The 25,080-nt window shown below is 43.1% G+C and overlaps 1 protein-coding gene across 1 annotated transcript in view; it reads right to left on the bottom strand.

The window, feature by feature from the left end:
* Positions 1-971: 971 nt before the first annotated feature.
* slc16a10 (solute carrier family 16 member 10) overlaps positions 972-25,080 on the bottom strand; it is a 55,874-nt gene continuing 31,765 nt past the window's right edge. Inside the window, exons 5-7 of the mRNA XM_060913523.1 lie at positions 7,512-7,655; positions 4,867-5,095; positions 972-3,570 (exon numbers count right to left, since the gene is read on the bottom strand). Of these exons, the coding sequence (XP_060769506.1) occupies positions 3,356-3,570; positions 4,867-5,095; positions 7,512-7,655 (588 nt within the window). The 3' untranslated portion in view covers positions 972-3,355. The remainder of the gene's footprint in view (positions 3,571-4,866; positions 5,096-7,511; positions 7,656-25,080) is intronic.

Genomic DNA, 25,080 nt, shown 5'->3' with positions numbered 1-25,080 from the left:
ATTATAGTGACATTTCAAACTCGCTGTTTAACCTTCATGAGTATCACAGGTGTTTTCAAGCTTTTAATCAGTTGGGGTCGTCGTGTGCACCATGTTGAACATGGACCAGAGAAAGTGAAGGAGAGATGTTTGAGGAGATCAGAAAGAAGCTTACAGACGAGCAGGTTAAAGGCCATCTCCAAGCAGCTCGATGTTCCTGAGACTACAGCTCCAAATATTAGTAAAGAGTCCATGGGACTGGAGCCAACCTTCCTGGACGTGGCCATGTAAGAGGAAAATCGACTCCTGATTGAACAGAAGGATCGTCCCAATGGGAGACAAACAGCTAGGGCTGAACGATCTATCGTTTTCGACCGAAAATCGCGATCTCAGACAAGACGATTTTGGGATCGTCAAAGCCGTGGTTTTTCTCAGTGCTCCTAAACTAACCCGTGTTTTGTTTCGTCAATAATTTCACATATCTATGCTCTGCGTATTGCCCCAGCATGGTGTAAAAACACTGTCAGCTACCAATCAAGAAGCTGCATGCTGCGCGTGGACAGGTCACGTGTTATCCACTCCAATCAGTGTAGCTGGTCGTTCAATTTCAGACATGGCTGAAGCGGAGTCAGGGGATTTGATCCCTGCAGTGTTTCGGAACACTGAAAAACAGTTTGGGAGGGGAAAAAAAACGAAACGCTGACAAGTTTGCTGTCAAACTGTTAGCACAAGGCTACTTTAACAATACAGTACAAACGCCATAGAAAGGCTGCCTGTCTATCGCCATTAGCAGCTTTATATTCAATATTTTTGCATTAATATTTCACACAAGTTTATTGCAAAATGCTTCAAGAACACAGGTTTTCAATATACAAAATGTGTAACTCGTGGATCATCTGCATTTTAAGACGGGTTGTGAGAAGACTAGAAAAATTAACCCTTTCATGAAGTCTCCCAATACTCCTGGTGTTTATTTAGGGTCATTTGTACGGTTTTTTTTTTTATTATGTTTTATTTTTACTACCATTACATTTCATTTCCTCTTGCCACTGTGTGAAAAAGAATCACAGGCTTCTGAGTACAGGGGTTGAGTTTCTGTAACTGCTGCTGATGTCGTTAATGTTCATAAGCTAGCTCCCTTGAGCCATTCTTGCACTACTTTTAAGGTCAGACTTTTTTGCTCTACTTTGTTGTTTGTTATAATTTATAATGCTTTCTTTTACAAAAGTGCAATATTTTGATGCTGCTGAGCCATTGATCAACCTTTTTTTATGTCTATGTTGTAGATGGGAAAAGTAAAAGAAGCAAAAAAAAGTTTACTTAAGAAAGATGGCTCTCTTTTTATTTTAAGTTATTATAACTTGTTCCTCAGGCACTCAACGTTAATAAACATTAAAATCGTTAAAATCTTAAAATCGTTCAGCCCTACAAACAGCCAAGGACAACTTCCAAAGAGATAAAAGTTGAGCTCCAAGGTCAAGGGACATCAATGTCCGATTGCACCATCTGTTACTTTCTGAGCGACAGCGGGCTCAATGGAAGAAGATCCAGAAGGACTCCATTGTTGGAAGAACAACTTTAAAAGACAATAATGTATATTGATGAGCCACAGTGCTCCTGGGAACATGTCCTGTGGAAACTCAAGCTGATTGGCAAGTCACGTCAGCTCTCTCTCTGTCCACAGAAGAACAAGTGAAGCTTTCAAAGAAAGCTGTGGTGTGAAACCCAGAGGGGGCTTGGTTATGATTTGGGGCACGGCATGCCTTGAATCTCTACAGGACTCGATGAAATCTCAAGACTATCGAGGAATCCTGGAGCGAAACGTCCTACCCAGTATCAGATTGCGCAGTCTCAGTCGCTGGTCATGGGTCCTCCAACAGGATAAAGACCCAAACACACAGCAAACAGCACTCAAGAACAGTGAAGAGCAAAAAACACTGGACTACTCTGAAGTGGCCTTCTATGAGCCCTGATCTGAGGAACCCTTCCGAGCAGTTTGCTCAGGAAGAGTGGGATAATATTTGGAGCTGCAGTCTCAGGAACATCGAGCTGCTTGGAGATGATCTAGTCTTTGCCTTTAACCTGCTTGTCTGTAAGGTTCTTTAAATATTTTGCCATTTTGTGATGCAAAATATTCAGTTAAACCAAAAATCAAAAGCAGTCTGATTTGTATTAAACATGAAATAAACAATGCTGCATGCCGTTGTCAGTTCCTACTTATTTCACAGAGAGTCGTGGGTTCTTGGTTCTTTTTCGATGGAACGGTACCAACAAATCTGTCCACGCCTGTTAGAGTAGGCAGCCTAATAAGGGAGCTCGGTTGGTTCTGATCCCAACGTTTGTTTTTTCTGTTCTGTCTCTGTCCAGAAATGTCCCCTGCTCAGGCAGCCTCCTCACGTACACGTGCCCGGCGTTACCCACAGCGACACGGCGCGCTTCATAACCATTTAATGGAAAACGATGCATTAATCTGTGCAGTGAAGACTCATCATCTACAATACAGTTTTTTAGCAAAAAAGCTGAACGAGGCACTTGATAAAGCGAGCTGTGCTACTTTTCCTTCAGTTTTAGAGTTCACACCTAATTCAGTCCCTGAATGTTACCAGCAGCATGTAGTGTAAAAACAGTGATATCTGTAGCCATATTGCATAGAGAAATGACTTTTCCCATGACCGAGTTCAGTCCTCAAGAAAAATAAAAGCAACCGAAGAGCTAAAGCTAAATTGTGTTTAAATCCCTTTAACGATTCGCCACTGCCTTTAATCCAGTTTTAAAATAAGACAGTGCGACTTTTATATATTACACAGCTTAGGAATCGGGTTCTGTGATTAGCATTTTCTTTGGATCCGATGTTTAAAATAACCTTTTTTAATTAAATCCAACATAAATATTCCTATCTCCTAATACGCACATATAAAGTTGAGTAAAACTTTTTGCATAGATTTTAAAAAAAAAAAAAAAAAAAAAAAAAAAACGGATCCCATTAATTTTATTTAAACAATCTATTTTAACTGATTTATAGTTCAAGGTCCATGATTCGTTTAATCGTATAGTTTCATTAAATATATTTATTATATTGTAAAAGTTCTGAATAAAACAGAGCACACACGCCTTCCTATCTTTGTGAGGATCTTCCACTGATGGAGTTATTAATGCAGCTAATTAATGCCTTAAATCCAAACCTAACCTTAAAATGAAATCTTTCAGTTTTTAAATAAAAGCTGCAATTTTTGCTTAAAAAGATTTCCTCATGAAAATAAGTTGAACTGTCAGATCCTCCCGTCTCTGTGGGGACATTCGGTCCTCACTAAGAGTTAAACAAATAAACCGCTGTGTACAGAAGTGCCACATCTGTGTGTGTGTGTGAGAGAGAGACTCAGGCCTCAGCACTGAGCTTGTCGTTCTTCTCCAGGTCACTGTGAGAGAGAGGGCGTGTGAGCATGCTCTGTGCCGTACTGTCGTCAGTTTTATTCCTCTTCTTCCTCTGCTCCACCCAGGGGATCAGACACAACATGGCTCCACCAATCAGAGGAGGAATCCCCGCCAGGTAGAACGCCAGGTCATAACTGCCCAGGCGATCTCTGAGGTATCCTGACCCACACAGAGAGATAAATTACACTCTAAAATAACTGTGCTGGATCAGGTGCTGTTCTCTGTGTTGCTGAATAATGAAAGTGGGACGGTGTTTTGTTAAATTAACCCAGAGATTAATGTGAGAAATTACAGCTCGCTCTGTTCATGCAGTGATACACTGGTAATATACGAGACTGCTGTTAGATTTAGTTCAACAATCACCATCTTCCCATTCATATACCATCATATTTTCATTTTTAAATCGTCTCTCGCTTTTATGTTCCATGGTATTGCATTTAACAGCAAACACACTTGTTTTTACAGGTGTTGGTCTGGATGCTTGTTAAAAACTAAAATACTTCAGGTGATTTTAATAATCTCAATGTGGAGCTCAGAAAACACACTGAAGCTGCTGCACAAGCCGACAGTAGGGGTGTTCACACGGCAACTTTTACTCCGGTGTAGCACCGGGGCTGCCCCGGTAGAGCGTTCACACGGTACAAAGTTATACCGGTGTAGCCCCTGAAAGCTGCTTAAACCGGTGCAAATCTAACCCTGCTCGGGAGGTGGTTTAAGAAATTTACTCCGGAGTAAATGCTAGTTTGCGGGGCAGCACCGATATAAAATGGGCCGTCTGAACGCTACAGGGGTAGACTCGCTACGCGTGAGGAGAGTTGATTACATACGGGCATTGCATAATTTGCATCCTGGTATTTTGCGCTTCCAAAATGGCGAATATCAACAACAACAGAACTGCGTGTCTTCCAGTGTTGCCAGATTGTCAGTTTTAAGTGCATTTTGGTGGATTTGAACATATTTTGGGCTGGAAAAAGTCAGCAATATCTGGCAACACTGGTGTCTTCATCCACGTTGTTTACCCGGCGCTTGATGATGCCATGACAACCGGGAAAAGGAAGTACATTTTCACGCATGCGCATATTTCATTTCCGCATTATTACTATCGGAAATGATAGTAATAACGATAGGAAATGATAATAATAAAAGGAAATGATATCAAAACTTTATTACTATCAAAGGAAATGATAGCAATAAAGTTTTTGCTACTATTGCACGGTCGCAGAAACTGCCGTGTGACCGCAAGTGGGGCTGCACCGGTGCTGACACGCTTCTCTCTAGTAAGCAGGGTTGTGACGTGTGAACGCTCCACAAAATTTACACCGGTGTAAGATATATCGCAACAAAATACATCGGTGCAGCATCGATGCAAATATGTGCCGTGTGAACAGGGCTTCTGAATACCAGGAACACTGTGTGTGTGTGTGTGTGTGTGTGTGTGTGTGTGTGTGTGTGTACCTGCAACAGGGGGACCCACAGTCATGGGCACAGACATCATGCCCAGCAGGAAGCCGATGGCCTGAGACACATTGTCGGGGCCGACCAGTTCGAAGGCGATGGGAGCCATGATGCAGATAAAACATCCGTCAAACAGCCCCATCAGTAAACACACAGCAACCAGACCACCGAACACATTACACACCGGGATCAACATCGACATCACGCCGATCACCATGAACGACATCACCTACAGGAGCACAGGGGTCATGTTCATCATCATCATTCCTCTTACTCTTCGATGGCCGACTGTGTGCACAATTATTAGGCAACTAAATGAAAAGCTAAAATGTTCCCATCTCACTTGTTTATTTAGATTTTTAGAGTAACATATAACTCAGAATTAACAAATAAACACTTTTGGCATTTCAGAAATATTCAGTGACCACCCTTCTTTTCAATACCTGCCATGAGCCTTCCGTCCACGGAGTCTGTTAGCAGTTTAATTTGTTGACAATCAACTTTTTGTGCAGCAGCAACCGCGGCCTCCTGAATGCTGTTCAGAGCAGCGTGTCGTCTTCCCTCACTGTAAACCTCCTGTTTAAGAAGGACCCACAGGTTCTCAGCAGGGGTTAAGTCAGGGGGTCGTGTCATTACTCTATGATCTTTAAGGCCTTTGCTGGCTTGCCAAGCAGTGGAGTACTTGGATGCATGTGATGGTGCGTCGTCCTGCATAAAAATCATGGCCTTCTTGAAATGATGCAGACTTCTTCCTGTACCACTGCTTGAAGAATGTATCTTCTAGAAACTGGCAGGAGGTTTGGGAGTTGATTTTAAGTCCATCTTCTACCCGAAATGCTCCAACTAGCTCATCCTTAATAACAGCAGCCCATACCAGTACCCCTCCTCCACGTTACTGGCGTCTGAGTTGAAGTGGTGCCGTGTGCTGGTTAGTGATCCAGCCGCGGGCCCATCCATCTGGTCCATCAAGAATGCAGAGATTTCCTGCCCCGATCTTGGCATTTCAACTGGTGAGTCTTGTTTAGTGGTGTTCATGCTTCACCTTGGCCATGTCTCTGAGCACCTTGTCCTTCTGGACACTCCAGGTGGGTTGCAGTTCTGGAATATGGTGGCACTGGAGGATAACAGGTTCCTGGTAGCTTCGTGTTTAATCCTTTGCGTCGTTTCTTCTCCACACGTTCTTGCGACCCTGTTGACTATTTGCAACAAAACGTTTGACTGCTCTGCGGTCACGTTTCAATAGCGCTGCATCCCTCTGATAGGCATTTTACAATTTTCTGTCTTTTCAGTGTCTGTTAAATCGCTTTTTTATGCACACTTTAATATAGCAGTCCTCGAAAAAAAATCTCCCAGTCTTACTTTCCCAGTGCCAGTCGTTTCGAGGAATTTTGTACGGATCATTTCCGTGTACATCTATCCTTCACTTCTTTCTGACTAAGACTGTCCAAGTGATCCGGTAGTAGAGCTTTTTTAGCTGTAGTTTTCTTCGTACAACAGCAACAGACGCCGGACATCTCCGCTTGGCTTCAGCATGTGAACAGCCAATCAGCGGGTCCCATATGTGTTTACGATTTTTATGTCATGCTTTACAACCAATGCGAGACACCCTTTGTCAGCTGTCCATCAATCACAGGCTCCCGTGCCACAGTGGCAGTATGTTGATAAATATTTAGAAAATAAAAATGATCTCATTGTGAAATATATGAAACCATCAAAAACAAAGAAATTGTAATTAATATTTATATGCACGCGCACACACCCACACACAGAGGTTAGAGGGAAGGAAGATTATTCAGTGATATTGTTTATTATTAACTCCAATCGTGATATGAAAGTTCCAAGTTTGACACCTGCCCGCTTCAACCGCGCTGCTGGCACACGATGTCCTTGACCCTCGTCAACCTGAGCCAATCGGTATAATTACGTCATTGCGTGGAGCTCTCTGAGCCGAGCTATTCCAGTACACTCGAACACACGCATACTTCAACAAATTATAACCAAAAACAAGGAAATCTGAATGAGGAGTTCCTCAAAATAGTTTTTGCACTTTTATATATTGTCGTGTTGATGAATAAAACTTAACGCATTTCCCGTGAAACGAGACGAGCTACTTTAGACCGGTTCCCTGCTCTCTTAGCGCCTGTGCTGCTCAGGTTGCCAGCACTAACTTTTGTCGTCCGATCAGATGATCACCATTAAAGGTGTACTCGTCCTTGCACAGACTTTAGTCGCCTCGGACGATTAGACATGAGGTTTTTCGAGCATTGTACAGGGGTGTTAATGACTTTAGGCCACACCCTCCGTCATTACACAAATTAACCCCACCTGAGAATGCTTAAATCCAATTAACATTCAAGAGCTTGAGGTTGGAAAACATGCACAGAAATAATGGGAGGGTCAGAGTCCTCACTCGCCTAATAATAGTGCACACAGTGTGTAACGGCTGTTCCTGTAAACTGGCACACACACATCCACCCTAAACCCCTTCCTCCTTGTGCCCCAGTCAGTCACTGTGTAAAGAGGAGTTCATTAGGAATGTCATACTTTGGAAAGACTCCATGTGGAAAACGTGTTTAAAAAAATTAAACCAGGGAAAGTAGGGCTTGTGTGTGTGTGTGTGTGTGTGTGTGTGTGTGTTTTTTTACCTGCAGGAAGACTTTGTACACGCCAGGGACGTAGTCAGCCACTCGGCCAAAGAAGAGACGTCCCACACCAGACGTGATGCCAAGACACATCAGTAACACCTCCTTATTCACATCTTTGCCAAAACGCTCCTTGACATGATTCATCTACACACACACACACACACACACACCATTTCAGCAACAAAGCCAATGCATATGTGTGTGTGTGTGTGTGTGTGTGCGCACACAAGATGATAGAAAGGTGTCCGATCACAGTGCATCGCAGCTTGTGTGTACAGGGCTGTGTAACTGCAGAGCGCTCAGAGAGCCCACACTGACCCCCGTCCACCACTGAAAGCACTTAGTGACCACATGAGCATCAGAACTGGAAGTTTTATAATTACAGAATATAATTTAGGATTGCTAAAGACATATTCTTATTTGTTATTTTGCTTATGATTGTCTTACTCCATATTGATGAAATCAAGATGTAATTTGCTGACTTAGCACAAGACACACATTCATGTGTTAAGAATTTATGAGCTTTTCATCCTTTAGCTTTTAGATCTTTTAAACTTTGTTGGCATTAATTTCTGACTTCGTAGACTAGACATATTATCTGTGTTTAAAAATTCCATCACCATCTTAAGTACATATTGCCCTATGTTATATCTGACCTGAAGGGGTGTACGTAGGCAATGACCTTTAAAATCTGTTTGTACTTTGCTATCATGTCATCAGAAATATGTCATGATGTTATGATTTACACACACTGATGGAGATTATTTGACCTGCCCCAAGATCAAGCTGCTCACTGGCACGCAAGTCAAACACACACACGTACATCTGAACATTCCATTAGAACAGTGATGTAATTAAGATGTGACTTGCTCACACACAGACACACATCAAAATGATGTCACTCACTCACACCCTCCCATAGACACACACATTCATGCACACACACACAGATATCAAACAGTGATGTCATTTACACACAGATAACACTTGTATATAATAACCCTCTGTATTCTTGTCCAATTGGGGGAACTTGCGAATAAAGATGTGAACTACATTGGGGTTCCTGTCTTTCTTTGCAACTAACCCCCCCAGAGCTCTGGGTGGCACGAGGGCGGGGGTCCCGAGAAGTAAGTTGACCGTTTCCGACTGGATGAACCCCAACACTAATGGCAGTGGTCTCATTCAGCAGGATAACGATCCCTCACACACTGCAGAAACTGTTCAGGAACGGTTTGAGCAAGGTGTTGACTCGATCTCCGAATTTCTCACACCTCAATCTGATCAGCATCTGTGGGATGTGCTGACAAACGAGTCCGATCCATGGAGGTCCTACCCACAACTTACTCAACTTAAAAGTATCTGCTGCCAACATCTTGGTGCCAGATACCACAGTGCACCTTCAGAGGTCTCGGAGGCATAACTATAGCAACAGTCATATTTTAGCTTACAATACGATTAGAGAGAAAAAATAAAAATACCACCCTGGCATAAAACAGACCACTCGAAAATTAGGATGAAAATGGCATCAAACAAAATTGGTAGTGTTCCAATTCGCATGGAAGGAGGGTCTCCTGAAGAACAGACAAGCTCTCGGTGCTGCTACTGTAGATCAGTGTCTCTCTTCACCCTGATAGACATGCATGAAAATCCCTCACCTTTCGGCGAAATTCGGGCAAGGAGGTCGCTTCGCACCCATAGACAGTTCGTGCCGGTTTGCGCCTCCTCCTCCTGCTTTGATATTGACGCCATAGCGATGAGTACTTCTCGCTGCGAAGGGCAAGCAGCATCATTTCACACCTCTTCTCCTGCTGGCCAGAGCATGCACACATCAGTCAGAGTGCAGACCAGACCACCAGAAGCTGGATTGAGTCATCGGACTGAATTTCCTACTTTTTTCCCCAAACTTTCCTGATCGCAATCAAAACAAACAAAACTTCCGGCTTGATTACGTCAGCGTTCGAAAGAGGGCGCGCGCGTCTTTTGACAATCCCTGTGTCCGAAATTGCTCGCTACTCACTATATAGGGCACTGTATAGTGGAGGCGCCATTTTGTAGTGCTGTCCGTGCTGAAGGAAATCAAATTAAAAGTCTCAAATTTGATTTAATAAAAGACAGCAGCAAAGAAGAAAGTATTCAGCCTTGATTTAAAAAGAACTGAAAGCTGCAGGTACTTCCATATCTTGGCAGGCTGAGTGGTATGCTGGGGCACCTCTTGCCAGCAGACCAGGATATCCAGAGGGAACTTGTGCGGTTCAGTGTTGACCTGACCATCCCCAGATTCAAGGAGGGAGAGAGCATCGTGGAGTAGTGGGGTCATGTCTTCGACAAACCAGACAAGTACCCCTCCCTGGGTGCACTGGTTAAGTGTTGCCTCTCCATGTTTCATGGACCTAGAGTCGAGTCCTCATTTAGTCTGATGAATGATGTAATTGATCAAAGGAGTGGCAACATGAATGTGGAAACATTTAATGCAATACAGACAGTCAAGTACACGCTGATGTCCAGGGGGAAGACAGCTATGCAGCTCTTTAGAAGGGAGGACGTGACGTTTGGGGAAGTGGACAGAACATTGTGCAAGAACATTAACTCTGCAGCAGCCACATACAAACACCAGCAGAGGGTGAACAAGGAGGAAAAGCAGCAGCAGCAGAGCAAGTATGGCTCTCAAGCAACTTGCAGTACTCAGCAGGCCAAGAAACCGACTGCTGAAGGAGAGAAGCGGGCAAGGCTGAAACATGCGGCAACTCCGCGAAAGCAGGCCATGGAGACACTGGTGGTCCAGGCAAATAAAAGGAAAAAAAGATCACTATTCCTTGTGTGTTCTCCACTTTCTTCATTCTATTATTCGCATTTTTTTTTCCAGGGCATAATGTTTTTGGGGGGGCTTTTTTTTTTCCACCTTTATTGTTGGATAGGACAGTGTAGAGACAGGAAATGAGCAGGAGTGAGAGACGGGGAGGGATCGAACCCGGGTCCCCGGATTTATGGTATGGCGCCTTATCCACCTGAGCCATGACGCCCCCTCCAGGGCATAATTTCACTATAACTACATGTATTTGAATTTGTACTGTATGTCCTTGTGCAAATGTCAATACAGTATACTTAGTAAGGAGGCTATAATATTTATTCTGGGGGAGGACCCCCCAAACAAAATAAAACACCAGAGGCCACGTCACCACTCGTGCACCCTTCTCACCTTTTTCACCCCGGACCCGTTTTCATGCCTGGATAGAGGAGAGCAAAAATAATCCTAGACTCCTATTTAATACCATAGCAAAATTAACTAGGAATAGGACCAGTGCGGAAACCTACACACCTTCAACCTGGGGCAATATGCTGCGAAGACTTCAGGAATTTTTTCAGTGACAAAATCAGGCAAAAATTCAGAATGTTAATTTTAAGCCAGACAATTTGATAAGCGACCCTGTAGTTAGGATTATAACTATCAGATCAGCGATTAGAATGTTTTACTCCCCTTAGAGAGACCAAACTAACGTCACTGAAATTTCACATCGAGATCATTAACTTGAGTACTGGATCCCTGACCTACACGACTCTTCCCTCCATCCATTATCTCTAGCCGCTTTATCCTGTTCTACAGGGTCGCAGGCAAGCTGGATCCTATCCCAGCTGACTCTGGGTGAGAGGCGGGGTACACCTGGACAAGTCCCCAGGTTATCACAGGGCGACACACAACCATTCACACCTACGGTCAATTTAGAGTCACCAGTTAACCTAACCTGCATGTCTTTGGACTGTGGAGGAAACCGGAGCACCCGGAGGAAACCCACGCGGACACGGGGAGAACACGCAAACTCCGCACAGAAAGGCCCTCACCAGGACCTTCTTGCTGTGAGGCAACAGTGCTAACCACTACACCACCACGCTGCCTACATGACTCTTCAAACAGATAATACCAGTAGTCATTGAGCCTCTTCTAATATATAGACAATACATGTGGAACTGCCAAGGTCTCTCAATATTAACCAAACTCGCTGTATACAAGTTCACTGTGCTTCCATCTCTACTCTATGGCAGGGAGACATGGCCCACTCTTGCTTACCAGATCTGCAGCCTAGAAGCCTTCCACCAGCGCGCCCTACATCAAAATGGTGGCACAAGAAGACCAGCACAGAAGTACTACAGCGTGCCCAGACCACTACCATTGAAACAATGGTTAGCAACAACAGACTAAGGTGGCTCAGGCATGCGTGTCAAATGGAGGACACCCGCAAACCAAAACAGATGTTGTTCGGGGAACTTGCTGAAGGAAAGAGAGGCAGACCCAAAAAATGCTGGAAGGACTGTCAAGCAAGACCTAAAGACATTCGGTTTCGATCCAGCCTCCTGGTACCAACATACTGCCGACTGAGATGCCTGGCGTGCTCAGACTAAGAAAGGCCACGTCCTGTCTGAGGCATAACAAACCCTGCGACGAGAAAGGCACCGTGACAGATGTCATGCAAGAGTTCCCCATCGGCTGAGATGACGGGGACCATAGGCAGGCAATATATAGATTGAGGCGCTGCCTAAAAGCGGAGCTTCCATCTGTTTCTGGGTTGTAGAATTTTCTTACATCATAGCCAGCCTCTTTTGTTTTATTTCTTTACCGTTATTATTCTTACCTGATGCTGAAGAAAGTGTTTCTCTTTGCAGTTGTTCACCTGTTGTCATGCGGGTTTCTTTTCTCCTTTTTTGTGGTCCATAGTCTTCCTGTGCAAAACTATTAGCAGCTGTTCGCTTGAGTAGACAACAGGTTGTTGCACTCGCCACGTCACATTGGTTTCTCCTTTCTCGCTCTCTTTCTCTCTCTGACATATTCCTTCGTCTTTGTCTCTTCTGAGATGTTCCTTCTTTCTCTCTTTTTCTCCCTTGCATTCTCATTTTTTCCTCTGATAAACTCGAGTTTATCCTCCTTTCCCTCTCTTGTTCTCTCCATCTTCCTCTAAGCTGGACTTGACCGTCTCCCATCGCCTTTCCTCCTCTCATTTTCTCTTCTGTCAACTTCTTGCAATTCTTCGATTGGTCTTTTTCGTTGTCACCCTTTTTTTTCCCAACATGTACAATTTATGATTTAAAAAAACAGAAAAATAAGTATACACTTTATCGACTTTTATCCAAAAAGTAGAATGAAGAAGAACGAGTTGGATTTTTATCGAGAATCGCCAAAAAAATTAAAAATAAAAATTCAGGCACGGCATGCGCGCGTTGTGCACGGAGATTTTCCTGCCATGATTGGGTTGCCTGTGGTGGCACGCACACACAGAACTGAAACCACCAGAAAACAACTCGATGGGTTTCTTTATGTATCCACACTATGCCTATGGGGCTCTGCTCAAGGCTCATGCAGGAGCTCCGCTAAAAATAATTCTCTTAGAATTGGCCATGTACCCAAATCCTCAATGAACATATCGAACGCTGTTAGGCTGTCTGTTCCCCAAACTCAACAAAAAGGTAGAAATATTCAGAGAGTTTGTTCCAGTAACCTAATCAACATAAAATTAGATCATACTGACTGTACAGCCGCTGCCAGCACCTTTGATCTAAAGGTGGGGCTATTAAATATTAGATCTCTTACATCTAAAGCACTAATGGTTAATGAACTCGTTACTGATCAGGAGTTTAATGTACTGTGTTTAACTGAAGCATGGATTAAGCCAAATGAATATATAGCATTAAATGAAGCGAGTCCTCCTGGATACAGTTATATACACCAGCCTCGTCTAACTGGCAGAGGAGGAGGCGTCGCGGTTATTTATAACGATTATCTAGGTGTAACACACAAACCTGGTTATAAATTTAATACATTTGAAGTTCTTCATACTCATACAGTGGGGCAAAAAAGTATTTAGTCAGTCACCAATTGCGCAAGTTCTCCCACTTAAAAAGATGAGAGAGGCCTGTAATTTTCATCATAGGTACACTTCAACTATGAGAGACAGAATGGGGGGAAAGAATCCAGGAAATCACATTGTAGGATTTTTAATGAATTTATTTGCAAATTATGGTGGAAAATAAGTATTTGGTCAATAACAAAAGTTCATCTCAATACTTTGTTATATACCCTTTGTTGGCAATGACAGAGGTCAAATGTTTTCTGTAAGTCTTCACAAGGTTTTCACGCACTGTTGCTGGTATTTTGGCCCATTCCTCCATGCAGATCTCCTCTAGAGCAGTGATGTTTTGGGGCTGTCGCTGGGCAACACGGACTTTCGACTCCCTCCAAAGATTTTCTATGGAGTTGAGATCTGGAGACTGGCTAGGCCACTCCAGGACCTTGAAATGCTTCTTACGAAGCCACTCCTTCGTTGCCCGGGCGGTGTGTTTGGGATCATTGTCATGCTGAAAGACCCAGCCACGTTTCATCTTCAATGCCCTTGCTGATGGAAGGAGGTTTTCACTCAAAATCTCACGATACATGGCCCCATTCATTCTTTCCTTTACACGGATCAGTCGTCCTGGTCCCTTTGCAGAAAAACAGCCCCAAAGCATGATGTTTCCACCCCCATGCTTCACAGTAGGTATGGTGTTCTTTGGATGCAACTCAGCATTCTTTCTCCTCCAAACACAACAAGTTGAGTTTTTACCAAAATGGTTTCATCTGACCATATGACATTCTCCCAATCCTCTTCTGGATCATCCAAATGCTCTCTAGCAAACTTCAGACGGGCCTGGACATGTACTGGCTTAAGCAGGGGGACACGTCTGGCACTGCAGGATTTGAGTCCCTGGCGGCGTAGTGTGTTACTGATGGTAGCCTTTGTTACTTTGGTCCCAGCTCTCTGCAGGTCATTCACTAGGTCCCCCCGTGTGGTTCTGGAATTTTTGCTCACCGTTCTTGTGGTCATTTTGACCCCACGGGGTGAGATCTTGCGTGGAGCCCCAGATCGAGGGAGATTATCAGTGGTCTTGTATGTCTTCCATTTTCTAATAATCACTCCCACAGTTGATTTCTTCACACCAAGCTGCTTACCTATTGCAGATTCAGTCTTCCCAGCCTGGTGCAGGTCTACAATTTTGTTTCTGGTGTCCTTTGACAGCTCTTTGGTCTTGGCCATAGTGGAGTTTGGAGTGTGACTGTTTGAGGTTGTGGACAGGTGTCTTTTATACTGATAACGAGTTCAAACAGGTGCCATTAATACAGGTAACGAGTGGAGGACAGAGGAGCCTCTTAAAGAAGTTGTTACAGGTCTGTGAGAGCCAGAAATCTTGCTTGTTTGTAGGTGACCAAATACTTATTTTACCGAGGAATTTACCAATTAATTCATTAAAAATCCTACAATGTGATTTCCTGGATTCTTTCCCCCCATTCTGTCTCTCATAGTTGAAGTGTACCTATGATGAAAATTACAGGCCTCTCATCTTTTTAAGTGGGAGAACTTGCACAATTGGTGGCTGACTAAATACTTTTTTGCCCCACTGTAAATGTATGTAGCTTTGAAAAATAAGTCTACCCAGTTAATTCCGTTACTTATTATTTACAGGCCCCCGGGGCCATATTCTGAGTTTCTTTCTGAATTTGCAGATTTTCTCTCAGATCTGGTTATTTCCTTAGACAAAGCTTTAGTTGTCGGAGATTTTAATATTCACTTCGATAACCCAGAAGACCCTTTAAAAACAGCGTTTGTGTCCATTTTAGATTCAGTAGGGATTAATCAGAATGTCATAGGACCGACCCATAATGGTGGTCACACCCTCGATCTAATACTAACATTCGGGTTAAACGTAGAATACTTAGAGTCAACGTTCCGCCATACTTTAGATAACGTAGCTCCTCTTAAAAGGAAAATGATCAGAGCGAAAAAAAATAGCACCCTGGTATAATGATGACACTCGCACTTTAAAACAGACCACTCGAAAATTGGAACGTAAATGGCATCAAACAAAATTGGTAGCGTTCAAATTAGCGTGGAAGGAGAGCTTCCTGAAGTATAGAAAAGCTCTTAGTGCTGCGAGATCAACATATCTCTCCTCCCTAATAGAAGATAACAAAAATAATCCTAGATTCCTATTTAATACTGTAGCAAAATTAACCAGGAATAAGTCCACTATAGACACATGCACACCTGCAGTATGGAGTAGCAACGACTTCATGAATTTTTTTAATGACAAAATTGAGAATATCCAACAAAAAATTCAAACTACTAATTTAAGGTCAGACAATGTAAGTGACCCTGTAGTTAACAATATAACTGTATCAGATCATCAGTTAGAATGTTTTACTCCCCTTAGAGAAACTGAATTACTTTCATTAATCTCGACATCAAAAGCCTCAACTTGCGTACTAGATCCCTTACCGACACATCTATTCAAACAGATAATACCTGGAGTAATTGAACCGCTTCTAAAAATAATAAATTCTTCTCTCATGATCGGCTATGTACCCAAATCCTTTAAACTAGCAGTTATCAAACCCCTGATTAAACAACCTGACCTTGATCCCTGTCAGCTGTCCAATTATCGGCCAATATCAAACCTCCCCTTTATCTCCAAGATCCTTGAAAAAGCTGTGGCACAGCAGTTATGCTCATATTTACATAGGAATAACATCCATGAAATGTATCAGTCAGGATTTAGACCTCATCATAGCACAGAGACAGCACTGGTTAAAGTAGTAAACGACCTACTGTTGGCGTCTGATCAGGGCTGTGTCTCGCTGCTTGTGTTGCTTGACCTTAGTGCAGCATTTGATACCATTGATCATTCCATTCTTCTGGATAGACTAGAAAATGTTGTGGGAGTTAAGGGAACGGCCCTCTCCTGGCTCAGGTCTTATTTAACTGATCGCTATCAGTATGTTGATGTAAATGGTGATATTTCTAGACATTCTGAGGTAAAGTTTGGTGTTCCACAAGGATCTGTCTTGGGTCCACTGCTTTTTTCTTTATATATGTTCCCTCTGGGTGATATTATTCGTAAACACTCTATTAGTTTCCACTGTTATGCTGATGACACACAGTTGTATGTTTCTGCAAAACCTGATGAGAGACACCAGCTTAATAGAATTGAGGAATGTGTGAAGGACATTAGACACTGGATGCTTATTAACTTCCTTCTGCTTAACTCTGACAAGACTGAAGTACTTGTACTCGGACCACATGCAGCTAGAAGTAAGTTTTCTGATTCCACAGTAACTCTGGATGGCCATTCTGTTTCTTCACGTGCAGCAGTAAAAGACCTCGGAGTGATTATTGACCCCAGTCTTTCATTCGAAACTCACATCGATAACATCACCCGGATAGCTTTCTTTCATCTCAGAAATATTGCTAAGATAAGAAATTTAATGTCACTACATGACGCAGAAAAACTAGTTCATGCTTTCGTTCCCTCCAGGTTGGATTATTGTAATGCCTTACTGTCTGGATGTTCCAATAAGTGCATAAACAAGCTCCAGTTAGTTCAAAATGCAGCAGCAAGAGTCCTTACTAGAACTAGAAGATCTGACCCCATCACCCCTGTCTTATCCACACTGCATTGGCTCCCAATCACATTTTGTATTGATTATAAAATACTACTATTGACCTTTAAAGCACTGAATGTTCTCGCACCACAGTACCTGAGTGAACTTCTGCTCCTCTATGACCCGCCACGCCTACTTAGATCAAAAGGTGCAGGCTATCTGCTGGTACCTCATATAGTGAAGGCTACATCAGGGGGCGGAGCCTTTTCTTACAAAGCCCCACAGTTATGGAACAGCCTTCCAAGTAGCGTTCAGGAATCAGACACAGTCTCAGCGTTTAAGTCTCGGCTGAAAACAGATCTGTTTAGTCAAGCCTTGTGTTAATGGTGTTTATGAGGTAAAGGAGTAGATCTGGAGGATCCTCAGACAGAGTGTTTTGGTAAACTGGGATGTATGGATGCTGTCAGTCCCCACTCGCTTGCTCACTCGAGTTTGTTGACGGTGTAGTGGCTGCTGCTTTATGTCCCGGGGCCCCTCATGCCTGTGTTACCTTCTGGCTCTCCCCTTTTAGTTATGCTGTCATAGTTAGTTGCCGGAGTCCCTGCTTGTACTCGGTGCAATATGTATACTGTTCCTACTTATTCAGGTGACATTGGGCATACCTAACAACCTGTGTTTTCTCTCCCTCTGAGTTACATGTCGGTCCTGAGATCAAGATGCTGAACCTCTTCTGCTCCTCAGACCTGCCTGATCCATCCTGGTGCCCTGTGTCTGGTCCAGTCCTCAGAAAAAAAATAAAATAAAAATCTCCCAGTCTTACTTTCCCAGTGGGCGAGCAGCACCCAAAACATACTCGCCCGAAAAACAGTTCCACTTGCCCAGAGCTTTATTTTATTTTGGAGAGGACGGAATGCAGTTGATTTTTTTTAATAAGTGAAGCAGCATAATTATGATAAATCCACAAAATCATAACACCAATAATAATAATAATAATGCTGGAGCTTTGTTTCTGTTATCAGAGGAACACAGTCCTGTGCAAAGTGTCACCGTTCCACCGTTCAGATATTGTTTTAACAACAATACTCCTCAGTGTATAAATGATGGAGTGCAGATAGCTGTGTAACTGCATGTCCTTGGGGTTGATGAGACATGCAGGGGCAGGATTTAGGTCGGAGCCCTTCGAGAGTAAATGCTTTGGCTTTCGCAGCATTCTGTTCCCAAAAGCTGACGTCAGGAAAAAGTCTTTACACAAAGAAGGTTTTCTTTCTTCTGTAGTTTTTTAAAACTGTTCTTCCGTGTCGGGACTCTTCAGGGAAAAGAAGGTATATTCCAACATGTAGCTAACACTAACACACACATTTGCACCGTCGCGCCAGTCGTTTCGAGGAATTCTGTACGGATCATTTCCGTGTACATCTATCCTTCACTTCTTTCTGACTAAGACTGTCCAAGTGATCCGGTAGTAGAGCTTTTTTAGCTGTAGTTTTCTTCGGACAACAGCAACAGACGCCGGACATCTCCGCTTGGCTTCAGCATGTGAACAGCCAATCAGCGGGTCCCGTATGTGTTTACGATTTTTATGTCATGCTTTACAACCAATGCGAGACACCCTTTGTCGGCTGTCCACCAATCACAGGCTCCCGTGCCACAGTGGCAGTATGTTGATAAATATTTAGAAAATAAAAATCTCATTGTGAAATATATGAAACCATCAAAATCAAAGAAATTGTAATTAATATTTATATGCACACACACCCACACACAGAGGTTAGAGGGAAGGAAGATTATTCAGTGATATTGTTTATTATTAACTCCAATCGTGATATGAAAGTTCCAAGTTTGACACCTGCCCGCTTCAACCGCGCTGCTGGCACATGATGTCCTTGACCCTCGTCAACCTGAGCCAATCGGTATAATTACGTCATTGCGTGGAGCTCTCTGAGCCGAGCTATTCCAGTACACTCGAACACACGCATACTTCAACAAATTATAACCAAAAACAAGGAAATCTGAATGAGGAGTTCCTCAAAATAGTTTTTGTACTTTTATATATTGTCGTGTTGATAAATAAAACTTAACGCATTTCCCGTGAAACGAGACGAGCTACTTTAGACCGGTTCCCTGCTCTCTTAGCGCCTGTGCTGCTTAGGTTGCCAGCACTAACTTTTGTCGTCCGATCAGATGATTACCATTAAAGTTGTACTCGTCCTTGCACAGACTTTAGTCGCCTCGGATGATTAGACATGAGGTTTTTCGAGCATTGTGGTTGGAGTCTCATCGCATCGCTCCTGTGGAGGCCGGTCCCATGAGGACAGTTGAAAGTCACACCTGGAGGATGCTCTGGACTCTTACAGTAATGCTTTTATGGCTGAGGACTACAGTTGACTTGCTAACTTTAGGGCTGCAGTTGTCATGAACAGTTTTGCACTCAAGTTTCCATCAATGAAGAGTTTATAACATCAACGAAACTGACTTCATATTAAAGCTGTTAATGTTATAGTCATGTTGTCTGTTGTTACCGAAATGAGGGTGGGTTCCCTTTTGAGTCTGGTTCCTCTCGAGGTTTCTTCCTCATGTCATCTGAAGGAGTTTTTCCTTGCAACATCATTGGGGATAGATTAGGGATAAAATTAGCTCATGTTTAAAGTCACTCAAATTCTGTAACGCTGCTTTGTGACAATGTTCATTGTTAAAAGTGCTATACAAAAACTTGACTTCACACACACTGAGGGATGTTTGCCAGATGGCTGCAGCAGTTCCACCTCCCCAACACACCAATCTGAGAGCAGCAGACACTCTCTCTCTCTCTCTCTCTCTCTCTCTCTCACTCACACACACACTCTGCAGTCTGTGTGAGACAAACAGCTTGTTCCAGTGAAAGGTTGAAGGTTATAAAAACAGTTATAAAGTGTCAGTCATGATTAAAGCTGACACACAACCCAACCCAGAACAAAACACACTCTTCTGCACTTTCACTGCCGTATCACATGCACAGCCTGCCAGTGTCAGCACAGAGAAACAGGAAGTAACATCGCCACAGGTCATGAGACCAACACCACATTGTGTCAGGCCTGAGGTTCTACCTGGTGTAGAGTTGGGACAGATCCAATCCACTGCTGCTATCAGGTGCCAGTACTGATGTAATTCACTCATCGGATATCGCACTGACGTTACCGAGCCACACTGGTTTCTATAGTCTGATTCTTGTTGGTTTTTTTAAGTTATCCACTTAAGTCTGACACCATGTGTGAGGTAAGAGCCATTTCCAGGTCCAAAAGCAGACAGGAACAGCTCATTCACAGGGGCTTGGGCAGCACACTCTCCACTTGAATGGACTGAGAGGAAAAAAAAAAAAAAAAAAAACTGTATAGAATAGACAACTGAGTAGTTGTTTTGGACTCCGAGACGAGAGCCTCAGCCAGCGCAGGAGAGGATCGGACTCGGAAACGGTATTATCACAGCCGATCCAGATTGTAACGGACGCCATCTTGTCGGTCAAACGCCATATTTCCGCCTTCTACTTCTAGTTCTACCTTCTTCACAGACACCTACTATATACAATTCTACTACAACAGCTGCGGCTACAAGCTCACCCTACCTGTGCACGTTTTTTATGTTTTTTGTGTGTATTTTTGCGTGTTGTTCGTCTGTACCGGACTTCAATATCCACTACAACCGTATGGACTTACTGGACATTGGTGCAGGCGAAGGAGGCGGCGCCGGGAGAGGAAGCAAAAGCGAGGCTGCAGGCAGAGCCGGCCTGTTGACTAAGCTCAGAAAACAGCCACTCAAATCTCCACTGCCAAGCCTCTACCTCTCCAACGCCAGATCCATGGTAAACAAGACGGACGATTTGGAATTACAGCTGGAATTACCTTATTCTATTCTATAATCAGCTGGTCAGTGCTATACTAGATACTACTGATATATCTAGTATCAGTACTAGTACTCAATACTTAAGTGACTTACCCGTCCAATGAGGATTGTTATTTTCTTGTTTACAAGATGCCACATCTGAGTCGCTGACAAATCCTGAATTTCTGTAAAGATAACTGTCCAGAGATTTATAAGCACGCAGTGCTTCACCACTGAACAGCGAGTGAGAGTTAATGAGGTAATTATACACGTCTGGGTATTCCACCTCTGGCAGTTCAATATCCACTGACACGGTCGTGAAAACTACGTCCGGTAAGCCATAAGGGTCGCTAATCCGTAGGTCATTTATTTTAGACATATATCTAGTTTTCTGTTCATTAGAAAAATGAGCCGTGTAGTCCGTCGGTTGAAATTGATCCATTCTGTACACGAGTGCAGCAGTATTCAGCGGTGTTTTTTTTTTTACCAACAAGATGGCGGCTGTGTACTTTCCGGTCAACTAGACTGCATTTCCTCTGCAGGAACTGCTGGAGTGTGCTTGCTCAAATGAAGCCACGTTTTCTCACATTCTCTAAAATACATACAATAACTGACATGCCCATTACTGAACCCTCCAAATGACTTAAAAGCCATTACCCCTAAAACACCCCCATCACAATGGGCTGCCCCACAAAGAACCCGGGACACCCCTTTATCCCCCCCCCCAGTGGAACAGTCCATCCGTTTCCCCAAACGAGACACGGAAGAGCGTTTTGAATGCCGGTGAGTGAATTGCTACCGGAGTTGTAATAGCAAAAAAGTTTTAACCAATAAATGAAGTTTTTAACAGCCAGTGTGAATTATTTTACTTTTTGAGACTAGACAAAGATTATACAGATGAAGAATGTAGCGACAGGACAGGACAGCAGTGATTTAAAAATGCCGGCAAATGGCGGCCTGTGCGCACGCTCTGTCGGCGTCGCGGCTCAGCCCGTCACACTCTTTCACAGCATTTTGAAGGGAGATTGCGCTTTGCGCAGTGAAATCTCCTCTCCACCCTTTTATATGTTTTTCAAGGGTTTAAAACATGGATTTTGGCTGTAAAATCGCAGTTTTAATTTTTTTTTCTGCTGCTCCCGCTCTAACATCTAGAGTGGGGGAAGCTTCTTATGATGTCATCACTCCCATTCATTTCAATGGCACGGAATTTTGCCGAAAAACGGGAATAACGAACGACAAGGGGTAGTGCAACCATTTTAACAAGCACACCATTCCAGATCGGGCCCTACGTTTCAGCGTTGGAACGGTGTCCATCTCAAAAGCCCTAAGAGGAGTGGATCTAAAAAACAGGTGAAAACGAATAATAATAAAACTTAAGGTTAGGGTTAATTAAACAACTCTACAAAGCTCTCCAGTAGTCCCCAGATTTTTTGTCTCCCTGAAATCTATGAATCAGACGTACAGCTGGACCTTTAGCAGCAGCGCCAGATGTAATCATCATATCTGTAAATACAATAAATATGTTTTCTGAAATGACACATTCGCACCGGTGTTGGAAACCCAACGTGGGTGAATCTGCTCAGCCTACCAGCCACAGTGACGGGTAAATAAAGTAGCATAAACAAAGGCATAATGCAACTGCAACATTTCACAGCGCAGACGGAATCACGAGCGTGTTTGTTCCACTCGGACACTTTAATGAGGACATGATATCCTCTTTAAACACAGAAACAAGAAGATTTGGATTCAGTGTGGAAACTTGAGCAGAGAACAATAACTACTGACTGACGGTTAAAGAGAATTAGCTCGGGTCAAGCAGCCTGGGCTCACGCTGCAGCAAACGAACAAAGTGTTAAAAGTGTTGCATCGTAGGAGTCAGAGGTCTGCAGAGAAAACCTCCCGGGAGACGCAGGTCAAAGGAGCGAAGGTCGAAAAACATTTTTGTTTAAATGAGAAGTGGAGAAAAGCCAACAACAGGCAGTCCTGTGAATGGTTAATGTTTTTTAAATCTGCTCAGCTCATCAAACGCAACTTCCAACAATTCAGTTTTGTGTGCGTATTAAAGAGAGAGAATGAATCAATACTTGCCTTGAGTTTAAATATTTAACTTATGAAATAAAATAACCTATTTATCATAAATAATGAATCATGCTTGAATATTGTAGCTCTTACTGTATTATTTTTACCACACACAGTGACACTTTCAGTTAAAACAAGAAAGTGGCTGGTTTAAAAAAAAAAAAAAAAAGGGTCTGGTAGATTTTGGCAGGCAGATTAAAAAAAAAAAAAAAAAGCTTATTCTCCAACCCTGCGTGACAGCTATTCCACATAAATATTAGACTATTACACATACTTGAACATGCCCCATCTGGCAGCGCTGACCGCCAGTGACTGTTAGTCTGCACCTGAGTGAGCGGATTATATTAATATTTCTCTTATTACTTTTCACTACTTGGGGCCCGTTTACACGAGGACGCTGTCGGGTAAAAACGACTAAATATTTTATCGGAAGTGCCTTTCGTCTACACGGGGACGGCGTTTCCGAGGCTGAAAAACGGAAAAAATTGAAAACGCCTTCCAGAGTGGATAAGTTAAAAACAGCCCCCGTTGCATATCCGTCTAAACTACCCAATACGCGAAACTCTGCTCGGATCTGCTCACGTCGGGTACGCGTTTACGTCATGCATGTGTCATATACTGTACATGCCAGCCCGGGAAGTAAGTAAAAAAGTAAGAGCATGTCTGATTACATCGATCCAACGGACCTTCAAGCTGCTCTGGCAGCTTTAATAAACGCCCAGGAGTCCTTCAAACCTCTATACCGAATCTGCACATATACCGTTAATGAACAGAGGCGGGTATAGTATGCTCTTACTTTCTTACTTACCATAGCCAGTAGGGCTGTAACGATATGCGTATCGAAATCGCGATACGCAGAGCCACGATCCATATCGCGATACAAGAAGGCAGAATCGCGGTACACCCTTTCAAACTTCTCCTCAGCCCAAAAACAGAGGCGCTTCCAAACTTCAATTTATGAATACTTTACTTTTTATTTAAATTACATTTTAAACTTACTTAAATTACTTTTATTTTTTTATATCTATTAGTAAGTCGTTTTTTCGCCGACCTGCGACAATCTTCTGCGAGTCACGCAACGTCCACACTCGCCACTGGCAGAGCATTCATTTCTTTTAAGCGGTCGCCATTCTGGTTGTGAAGCAGGGAGCGAATCTGTAAACAAGCAGCTCATTGGCTGGCTAGGTGTGCCACAAGCCAATCACAATCACTTGACCGGAAAGGCATGCAGTGTTGCCAGATTGGGCGGGTTTAGGTGCTTTTTGGCTGGTTTTGAACATATTTTGGGGTGGAAAACGTTAGCAATATCTGGCAACACTGAAGGCATGTCTGCTTGGGCGGAAGCCTTCTGCGGCAGTTACATTTTGACACGCGAGCAACGTTTCACCATAAAAATTCCGTAATTTCCATCTGTTTTCCGCGATCACAGAAAATCATTGGCCCTATGAGAGTGAGACAGTGAGAGAGCCCCCCCGCCCGCCCAAAAAAAAATCTTAACGGATTTACACGATTTGGAAAAATGACTTTTTCAGAACCGAAAAAACAGAGCTTCCGGCTCAACAGTATTATTTTGAGAAATAAAACAGTCTTTGGATATACATTTGTTCATTTTTGCATACATATTACTCATTCTCTGCAGTGGTCTGAATTATTTGTTATTAAATAGTTAATGTAAGTAAGTAAATGTTAATAAGTCAAATTTACTACTTTAAAAAAACATTTAAAAAAAAAAAAATCGTGGGCGTATCGAATCGTGGGTCAAAAATCGCGATACAAATCGAATCATGAGTTGGGTGTATCGTTACAGCCCTAATAGCCAGAGTAGTCAAAGTTTTCACGGCGCAGATGTGCAGATCAGACAAGACGGAAGACGTTGCGCATGCGTGCAGACATAGCGGAGGTCTTTCACAGCACCACCGAGCCGCCTGGCATGCACATCCAATTGAATTCCACACATTTATGCGTCACCGTATAGACGCAGATTTCCTCCTTGAAAACGGTCGTGTAGACGTGGAAAAAAAGTGAGAACAAAAACGGACTTTTGCGTTTTTGTTTCAGACCGTCCCCGTGTAAAGTGGGCCTTAGTCTCACTCTGATAATTGTGTACAATTATGTTCATATCCTGTGGTGTTTTTTGTTTGTTTGGGTTTTTTTTTTTTTAAACTTTACACACACTCCATCCTCATTATTTATTTATGCTGTGCAATAACATTCACAACCTGGTGCAAGATTTCT

This window comes from Neoarius graeffei, chromosome 2 (genome assembly GCF_027579695.1).
Source record: "Neoarius graeffei isolate fNeoGra1 chromosome 2, fNeoGra1.pri, whole genome shotgun sequence".
NCBI classification, from domain to species: domain Eukaryota; kingdom Metazoa; phylum Chordata; class Actinopteri; order Siluriformes; family Ariidae; genus Neoarius; species Neoarius graeffei.
Note: the sequence above shows the minus strand (reverse complement) of the source record. Positions and strands in the feature narration are given on the sequence as shown.